This window comes from Meriones unguiculatus, chromosome 4 (genome assembly GCF_030254825.1).
Source record: "Meriones unguiculatus strain TT.TT164.6M chromosome 4, Bangor_MerUng_6.1, whole genome shotgun sequence".
NCBI lineage: Eukaryota > Metazoa > Chordata > Mammalia > Rodentia > Muridae > Meriones > Meriones unguiculatus.
This window is the reverse complement of record NC_083352.1, coordinates 89,313,176-89,323,185: the sequence shown is the minus strand read 5'-3', so window position 1 is coordinate 89,323,185 and position 10,010 is coordinate 89,313,176. Positions and strand designations below refer to the sequence as shown.

Genomic DNA, 10,010 nt, shown 5'->3' with positions numbered 1-10,010 from the left:
CAGTCATGGCGAGGTTTCTTCATGGCCACCCAGGCGGCAGAAGGGGTTGAGTCTTTGAATATTTTCCCCAGACTGGTGCCATTTTTCTTTCTGTAACTAGGAAAATAACTAGTTTTATTCAGGGCGGGGTGCTGAGAAGACAGTTCAGTTGGTAACATGCTTTTGCAAGCAGGAGGATGAGTTTGAGCCCCAGCTCACGTGAAGGAATGTGTGCGAGTGAGCGCGTGCACACACACACACACACACACACACACACACACACACACACGAGGTGTGTAGAATGCCTCAGTGGGGTTCTGAGATCGGAGGGAGTGGGAAACCCCCTCTGTGCCTACCAGGAGCCTCACTGCACCCCACAGGGGAGTGCTCACGTTACAGTGAGCACCTCGGCCTGGAGAGTGCAGCCACACTGTGGTTCCCGAGGGTGCGATGCGTGTCCTCCGTGTCCTCCGTTTGCAGCCTTTGATGGTTTAAAAAGTGGCCCATCTGTTCTCTCACAGCCCTGGGGGGCACGAGCCTAAAAGCAGTTTCCCTGGGGCAGATGGAGAGGCTGCCAAGGCTGCCTTCCTCCCTCGGGCTCCGGGTGGGTCTGAGGGCCCTTGCCAGTTTTTAGGGGTGCACATAGCATGTACAGCCTTCCTCCGCTGTGGCAGCCACAGGCATGTTCAGGCTTCTCTCTGCTGGCAGCACCTTCCCTCTCGCACCCAGGCTTGTTAGACAGCCCCTCTTGATTCCGGGGTGTCCCCTCCCCAACCCCCGGCAGCCTCCAGTCACACGACCTTGACTTTAATCACTGTGCATACAAGAAGTGACAGATTTCTGGGCTCAAGGGGGAAAGGCCTGGGTGCTCCGGGAGATGGCTCTTGTACCCTTCCCTAAAAGGAAATGAGTGTGGTTCTGAGAGAGGAGCATGTCACTCACATTCGTGGCAGAAAAAAGTGAAGGGGAATGCGCACAGGCCTTGGGTGTGAAGAGAGAAGACCGCAGAGGGATGCAGAGGTGCCGGGCAGAACGCTTCTGGGAAGGAGGCCCAGGGCAGATGGAGACTGAGTCACCGGCAGACATGTTTCTGTATTGTTTAAAGTTTTTCTATATGCCCCCATCACCTATGTTAAAACTAACTTTGAAAAATCGCACCCAGTCACTCCAGAACCAAAGAGAACGGAAAGAGCCACCCATGTCCAAAGTTTTCCTTTAAAAGGGTTGGGGTGTTGGGAGGGCGCCTGGAAGGGTGGCTTAGCAGGAGAGAGAACACACTTCTCCTCAGGAAGACCAGCTCCGTCCCCAGCACCCACACTAGATGGCTCACACCCACATGGCACTCCAGTGCCAGGGAATCTTCTGTCTGGCCTGTGAGGGCATTCACATGTTCAGCCCTACACACACACTCACTCACTCACACAGACACTCTCACACACACATACTTGAAAAATAAATGTTAAAGAAATTACTTTTTGGGGAAGTGTACACCTTTAATTCTGCAGTAGGGAGGCAGAGGCAAAAGGATCTCTGTAAGTTCAAGGCCAGCCTGCTCTCTATAGCAAGCTCCAGGCCAGACAGGGCTACATGTTACAAGCTTGTCTCAGAATTTCTTTAAAAAAATTGTATGTGTGCGTGTTTTGGGAGTGGGGGTTGAGACAGGGTTTCTCTGTGTAGCCTTGGCTGCCCTGGACTTACTTTGTAAACCAGGGTGGCCTCAGACTTACAGGGATCGCCTGCCTCTGCCTCCTCCAGTGCTGGGATTAAAGGCATGTGCCATCATGCCTGGCTGTGTGTGTGTGTGTGTGTGTGTGCGTGCGCGTGCGCACCATGTCACATGTGTGGAGTCCAGAGGGCAACCTGTGGGAGTCAGTTCCCTCCTTCTACCATGTTGGTCCCAGGGATTAAACTCAGGCTGTCAGGCTTAGTGGCTAGCACTTTTACCCACTAAGCCATCTGGTCATCCCATTTTTTAATTATTATTTTAATTTTGAGACAGGGCCTCACTATGCAGTCTGGGCTAGCTTTGAACTCCTAATCCTCCTGCCTTAGCCTGAGTGCCGGGTAACAGGCCTATCAGCATGCAGCCTGCTGGACATCGTTGCTGTCAGCCCTTACTGTGGTGTTTTCGTACACTCCACAGCAGCTTTTTAACAGTTCCTTTTTAACAGCTTTAAAAACCGTTCCTTTTTAAAGGCTGCATAGTATTCCATTGTGTCACTCTCGTTCCTCTGTTGGTGGATGCTATTTATTTCTGTTCCTTGGCTATGGTGAGTGCTTCTTCTACATGCTCGAAAGCGGATCCATCACTCAGGCACGTGTTTATTAGTATTTCTAATGGTTTGACTGTATCCCCATATTGCTCCCTTCCAACATTTGGTGACCTTTATTTTCAGGTGCTGTTCAGACGGACCCGTGAGGACAGATTGCAAAGCACACACTGGGTGACAGCAGGGTGACCGGTCTGCCACGTCTCTCATTGTTGGATCCTGAGACAACAGGAAAATGACTTCCCATGACCAAAAGGTATATGGTGTCTGGAGGTCGATGCTGTGAGGGGAAAATCTCATGGGTGTTTCTTGTAGGCGTGGCAGGGGAGCCATTTGGTAGGTGGAGCAGGAGGGTCAAGGTCAAGAGATTCAGCCCCGGCTATGCAGTAAGTCTGAGCTCAACGAAACAAAGCAAGCGAAGATTCCTCGATATCCAACTGTATGAAGGCATGGGCTCAGCGTTGGTGCTGTGGGGACTTACGGAGAGGAGCCGGTGGGCAAGGGAAGGTTGCTGGGATCCCCGGGAAAACTGGTAGGATGATGCCAGATGTGAAATCAGCTGAGACGGGGACAAGAAGCAATGAGAGGCGAGTGACAGGGTTGGAGGGCTGGGAATGCTGACCCAGGTTGCGTGCTGACGTTGCTTGTGCTTATTGTACCGTGAGCAGTGGGGTGGGCAGACGTGTCCCCAGAGGAGGCAGCCGCAGCTAAGGCTAGGATGGGAGTGCAGGTGGGTCTGGGGATTGGAACAAAGGAGGACGGTTGCAGGGATAAATGGTAAGATGCTGAAGGCTCCTCAGGAGCTGGTGTTAGCGTGTGGGAGCAGCAGAGGAAGTGGACATTGGAATGCAGAACCCAGCCGGGACACACCTTGGGGAACTGGAGCCAGGTGGGGCATGCTGCCACCACAAAGAGCCATCTCCACTGTTGACAAGCTGGCCAGGATCCCTTGGGGCAGACTGGCCCTTTCTTGGTCAGAGAGCATATACCTTCCGTGGCTGAGTGGGGCCTGTGTGCCATGCTTTGGAATACTTGCTTGAATAGTTTATTTTTATGGCCTTGGACTTGTCCAGAACTCCTAGATTTTTGTTTTTAAATTACACACACACACACACACACACACACGTGCACAGACCAATTGGCAGTTACCAGTTCTCTGGAGATAGGCTGGGCCACCTGTCTGGACACCGACTTCCTTAGAGTCCCTTTCTCCTTCTTCCTTTCCCTGCCCCTCAGTTTCCCATTCTGGGAAGTGGGAGCAATAGTGTCAGCTCACAGAGATGCAGTGAGGATTACACCAAGTAGTGGCCTGTGGAAGGGTACCTGGGGAGAGCTGCCACATGTATGAAAGGCCACCGCCACGATGGGACAAGCAGGGGCTGTGGTCCATCCACTAGTCTTATTCCACAGTTCAGATGAGTGCACGTGCCTGGCCCATCTGCAGGGCTTGGAAATCAGGTGTGCGGAGCCAGGGGTGGGGCAGCCCATTGGCGCACTTCCTCCGGAGCCACCGGACCTACGTTGTGCTCAGGAGCTCTGGGTTTGTGCCCGGTGATGCTGGGTGTGGTGTTGCTCCGTTGTGAAGGTTTCTCTAGCGTGCGCGAGGCCCTGCGTCCCATCCCCAGCACTGTAGGAATATTTCCTAGAATATTTCCTAGCAGCTCGCCCTCCCCATGGCACTGTTGGTGGTGCCGGGGACAGGAAGCCTGAGAGCTCCACCCGTCAGGCAGCCCCACTCAGGTAAAGTCAGGTCCGTGACCACAAGGTAGAGGAGAGTTTCAGGACGAGCCAGACTGAAACAAAGGTGGTAGTTTATTATTTAGACAGACAGACAGACAGACAGATGGGAGAAGGATAGACACAGCCCCAAGGCACAGATTCCAGCTTCTTGAGGGAGATGCGCTTCCTGGGCTAGGATGGCTGAAGGTTAAAAAAGTGAGGTCCCTCCCACATACCCCAGCCTCAGTGAGCACAGTTCACTTGTCTTCAGGACCACACACATTGTCTCTGTGGGTCACCTTTCCTCTGTCATTTGGGTTGAAGTTTCTCTCAGGTAGTTGGAGACACAGACTGGGTTTCAGAGAGACATCCACTCTGTCTTCACATGTCTGTCCCCTTAAGGTTCCTTGGCTCTCTCCAGGAGGGAGCGGCAAGGGAGGGCCCGAGGGCTTTCCTCAGTGGGCTCCGTGGCTGAAGTATCACCCCCACACTGGTCCCTGGGTGACAGCTCACAGCTTCCTAGATGGCCAACTCACCCTTTCTCTGCTTTTGTGGAACAGCCTCAGCTTCTGGCACCAGAAGATGTGCCTGGCTTCGTGTCCAGCTCCCATTTCCTCATCATCATTGTCCTTGAGGAAAGCAGCAGGGCGCCCCCACACCTGTTTGGACAGGGCTGCCATTTGGCCTTTAGACAGGGAACGGGGAGGTGGACGGTGGGAAGGATCCTGCCCAGGGCAACATGTCAGGCTATGCCAGGGGTGAGGCCTGGCTGTTCCTCTCTCTGGAGAACCTCTGCTCAGGCCCACACCAGCATGGGCTTCAGGAGCCTTGGGCCACATTCTCAGTGGGCCATGCGGGAAGCCAGAGAGCCTCCGTCGGGCAACCTGGATTACAGTCCGGCTGTGTTTCCCACTAGCTGTGCGACTTCCACAGAGTCCTTTGGCCTCTCTGTTCCTGGTGACATCAGTAAATGAGGCCAGCCTGGACCCACGCAGCAGGGATGTGGCATTGCTGTGGAGACTCAGTGTGGCGCTCTCGAGGTAGAGGATGTTCTAGGACCGGCGAGGGAGCACCACCCTTCCATCCTTGTGAAAATCCTTGCCCCCTATAGCCTCTAAGCGCCTTCCCTGGTCTTCCAGGTGAGGGTGGGCTGAGTGAGGAGTGTGACTGTGGACAGACCCAGGTCACTAGTCCCCCCACCTGGGCTAGTCAGCCGGTACAGGGTTGTTTTTGCAAACCTCAAACTTCCTCCCCGCCCTAGCAAAGGAAAAACTTCTACACCTATTTACAGACTTCCCTGATTTTATAAATAGGCATTCCTCAGAACACAGACCCGGGGTTGGGGGCGGGGCAGGTGGGCTCTCGCTGGGCCACACTTGATGTGTGTGTTCATTTGCACTGTTTCATCCACACTGTTGAGTGTGGAGCCTGTGGACCTGCCAGGCTTGGAAGGTCCAGTGTGAGGGGAAGCCCGGGTAGCCTGCACCCTGGGGGTATTCAGTCAGGAGTGAGGGTGACGAAAAAGGTGCACGAGTGTATAACAGGGGGCAGGCTAGCCAGCACCCCTGAGCTGGGACACTTGGGAGGACCCTAAAAGAGGGAAGAGAAGCTAGATGACAACGGGAGAGGGGTTATAAATTCCAAGCCAACGGAAGCCCCCTGTGCAAAGGCCTGAGGCCAGACAAACCTGCCTAGTCCAAAGGCTGAATGGAGGCAGCACGGCCAACTAGGGAGAGGCAGGTAAGATGAGAGCTGCAAGCAGGAGGAAGAGGAGTGGGCCTTGGCGGAGTAGGGGTAAAGGCTCATTCTTTACCGTTCAGAGTAGTGGGAAACCAAAGGCATTTTAAGCAAAGGTCTAGGGCAAGGGTCCCCAATACCATGTTCAGTGCCTGGTGAGCAAGGCTGCAAAAAAAAAAAAAAAGCAGCCCTGTACCAGATGGAGCCAGCCAAGGGGAAGGCGCTGGGCCGAGACTGCAGGAAGCCACCGGCACGCAAGACTCCTCTCCCAGGGGTCACAGGCGGCACGCTGTTTCCTCCCGCAATGAGCTGTAACAGGACACGGGGTGTTCAGGGCCAGAGAATGCCAGACCACACCCAGAGGGGTTTAGTTTTAGAAGACTGACTGGTCCTTGTCCTGAACTCTCAATCCTCCTGCCTCAGCCTCCTGAGTGCCTGGAATCAGGTGTGCACCAGCAGGCCCCATTCTCCCTAGAGTTTTTATGAGGATGGTGGTCCCTTGGGGGCCCTCCCAGGACACGTACAAAGCCCCCGGCTAAAAGCATAGCAGGATGACAGTGTAAAGGAAGGGGCTGTTTCTGCAGGAGGGCGGGGCCCCATGCCGCATCCCTCAGGGAGCCCAGGCTCTGAGATGCCAGCAGGCTGAAGGCCAGGCAGGCCGGCTGTGTGAGGACAGCAGCTATCAGCTGCCTGAGCACTGTCTATTCTACTATTCTATCCAGGTTGAGACAGCTTCTATTTCCAGTTGAGCCCTCTAGCTATAGGTGGGAACATGGGTTCAGGCTGGGGAGATGGTTTAGCAGGAAAAGCAGCTGCTGTGCAAGTGTAAAGACCCGAGTTCAAATCCGCCAGGAAGCAACACACACGCTGGGTGGGTTTGTTGGCTGTAATCCCAGTCTCAGAAGGCAGAGACGGGGCTCCCCAGAGCAAGATGGTGCATGAGTGTGACTAGTCAGTTTGGGAGCTCTGGGTCTGATTGAGAGGGGCTGCCTCAGTGAATAAGGTAGAACAGCTACCAAGGATGATTGCAGACCTCAGCCTCGGGCCTGCGCATGCACATGTGAAGATGCTCTCACACACATGCAAGAATGAATGCATGGGCATGGATCGTGGAGCTGCGAGATGGCCCAGCTGGTAGAGTACCTGCTGTGCATGCGTGAGGACCCGAGTTCCCTCCAAGAATCCTCAAGTTGGCGCATGGCGTAATCTCAGGGCTGGACGACGGCAGATCCCGGAACTCACCATCCAGGTGGTCTAGCCCGTGCACTCTGAATTCAGTGAGAAAGCCTACAGGGGGAGACGGTGAACAGTGTCTGAGGAATGACCCCTCAGGTTGACCCCTGACCTCTACATTCACACCTGTGTGTGCACACACAGGAGCGCACACACACACACACACACACACACACACACACGAATGCAGGAAGCTGTAAGCAGGGTCACCCTCCAAGTGAGAGGTAGAATCTGGGCCAGGACAGTAGTTGGATGTTGGGAGACACAGATGGCAGGTCAAAGGTCAAGGGTCATTCAGTTGTTGAAATCGTACAGGCTCCAGGGTGCAGGCTCAGGGTAAAGGCCATGCCTGAGGACAGCTGGCCTTCCTGAGTGTGGACTGGAGGACACAAGACACAAGTGACTCACTAACATGTTTGCTGCCATATGGCAGGGCCTCAGTTTCCCTGTCTGCCAAAGAGGGAAGCCTGGATCTTTAAACCCTGATTTTACCCCTTACAATGCTCTCATTCAGATAACCTGAAGTCAGCTTTCTGTAACTAGATATGGAGGCATCCCATTGTTATCACTCAGGAGGCAGAGGCAGGGGGATTTTGAGTTTGGGGCTGCCATAGGCTACATAGCCAAAAGTGGGGGCTTTCCTGACACATTTGCTCCTCATTGGCAAGGAGCCGCAGAACAAACCCGGTCAGCTAGAGCCCATGGAAATGAACTCGTGGCTCATGGCTTTTGGTGTAGCAATTCCACATGAACAAATTGAACCGCTCCTACCAGCTTTAGCCCACACAGACGGCATCTCAAAGTGCCCTTGTCTTTCGGGGAGGTCCCCTTGGATCGTGTCTGTTCACGCTGTTGCTTTGCTTTCTTACTCGGCAACCCCTGTCGTTTACATTTGGTTCGTCCTCTCCCTGGCACAGGCTCCCAAACTCCCCGTGTCTGCCTCTGCTGACAGTTCTTAGGGTTGAACCGAGCAGACACTCATTCCTTTTTTCCCGGCCCACTGGAGACTACAGGCACCTCTGTGCAGTCTGCGGGGACACTCTGGGGCTGTTTCCTGTCTGGGCTGACAGAGCAGGACCCCAGTGAGCACACACGAATCTCATCAGGTCACGTGCTAAGGACAGTCTGAAATTTAGAGAAATGAGGTTAAGGCCAGTCTTTCCTTTACTCCCCCATTCAACATGTTACAGAGACGCAAGGTTTTTGGTTTTTCTGAGATAGGGTCTCATATAGCTGGCCTTGAATTCCCTGGGTAGGCCAGGATGACTCTGAATTCTTGGTCTTCCTGCCTGCACCTTCCATGTGCTGAAATTACAGGTACAGCCACAATGTCAGGCTTTCTAATTGGTTTTCATTTATTCATTTAGCCTGTGTGTGTGTGTGTGTGTGTGTGTGTGTGTGTATGAGGGTAGTCATAGGGCACCTGTTTTCTCTTCCTACCATGTAGGTTCTGCTGATCACACCTAGACCATCAGGCTCAGCAGCAAGAGCCTTCACCTGGAGCCACCTTTCTAATTTTTTTAAGAAGTTAGGCTTGGTGACATGTACCTAGCTTTCAGGGAGGCTGAGGCAGGAAGATTGCTTGAGCTCAGGAGCTAGGGACTAGCCTGGGCAACAATGAGATCACATTTAAAAACAAAATCCTAAAGAAGCATTGTGGTGGCGCCTCTAAAGAGTTCATCTGTGGAGAGTGTCCCCTTCCCAACACCTATCTCCCACCACTGATATGACATATGACTATTGGCCAGTGTCCTTGCTTCCTCCAGCCTCAGTTTCCCCTTGTGTGGAATGCACAAAATGTTCCTTCTGCCCAGCTGACTTTTCAGAATTATGTGAGAACAGGTGTGTTGGGAGGGGGGGATGTCCCAGCAGAAGGGAGTGGCTTGGGGTGACTTTAGCTCTTCTTAGCTTGAAGAGGTATCACTGTAATTCCTGCCTGTGACTTCATGTGACCTGGTTCTACTCCTTAGGACAGTGGCCACTTACATCCAGAGCGATTCCGTCTTTATGTCTTAGGGACACTGTCAGCAGAGACCCGGATTCCAGAGAAAGCCACTTCTTGTTGCTCCAGAGTGACCCCACAGTTCGACCTGTTAATGCTCGGGGCAGGGACTCTGTCCACCAGCTGCCGGGGTTCTCTGGACCCTGTCTTCTAGAACATAGTCCCCGAGCTACACATCCCCGAGCTGAGACTGACTCTGCCATCTTCCCGGCACCAAGACCCTCAGTGCTGGGCTAGGCTGCTGTGGGAGGAAAGGCAATGCACTGTCACAAACACGGTAAATGAGCCTGCTGCCACCGCTGCAGGGTCTTACTGGAGTTCTGGGTCAAGGAGAGCGGAAAGCAAGCAGATGAAGGACCCCAGTGTAGCTCTGAGAGGGGATAGGGACGTGGGGCAGGCACCAGGACTGGGCAGTCGGCTGCTGTGGGGGGTGGGGGATGGGGACCTTTCCCTCTTGCGGGTGGCAGTTTGGCCCCTGTGAGTACAGACTGCCTCAGGAGAAAGGTGCAGGTCTCTGTTGACCCTTCCCCAGGTTAGTCATTTGTCTGATGTGCCGCCTGTCACATTTCCTTGGAGGGGCAGCTCCCCGGTTCCATTATGTGGTTAATTTACTCATTTAATGTGTATGGAGCCCTTCCCTGGGGTCCAGAGGGACAGTGGAATGACACCCTGTGTGATGGCAGCTAGTGGTGGCGGGGAAAACTGGGAAAGAGATGTCCAGTTCCAAGACCTGCTTGGTATATAGGGTAAGGTGGGTGCCAGGCCCGAGCCACTGAGGTATGCTTTGAACCCACAGGAGACCCTGGAGCTGGCAAAGACAGAGAGGAGACCCAGAGAGCTAGGCCACAATTCTTCTCTAAGAGTGTGGGTGGGGCAGTGGGAGAGTCAGGACCCAGCCTGGCTGGCACCAACGAGGGGGTCCAAAGCTGCTGTGTGGAGGAGATAGAGCAGGAGTGAGGAGAGTGAGGAGGCTAGGCCAGAGGCAATGGCCATGGCAGGGACACAAGAGCTGGACGGTGGAGGGGACCCCGCTGGAGCTTGTGGTGGCAATGAGTGATGCTGAGCCCTCC

The 10,010-nt window shown here is 53.9% G+C and overlaps 1 protein-coding gene across 2 annotated transcripts in view; it reads left to right on the top strand.

Moving 5' to 3' along the window:
* Nucleotides 1–10,010, top strand: part of Hvcn1 (hydrogen voltage gated channel 1) — a 30,763-nt gene that overhangs the window by 2,801 nt on the left and 17,952 nt on the right. For both annotated transcript variants that reach the window (XM_021631338.2, XM_060382426.1), the window contains one exon: nucleotides 2,376–2,505. In XM_021631338.2, coding sequence (XP_021487013.1) covers nucleotides 2,485–2,505 — 21 coding nt within the window. In that variant the 5' untranslated portion in view covers nucleotides 2,376–2,484. The remainder of the gene's footprint in view (nucleotides 1–2,375; nucleotides 2,506–10,010) is intronic.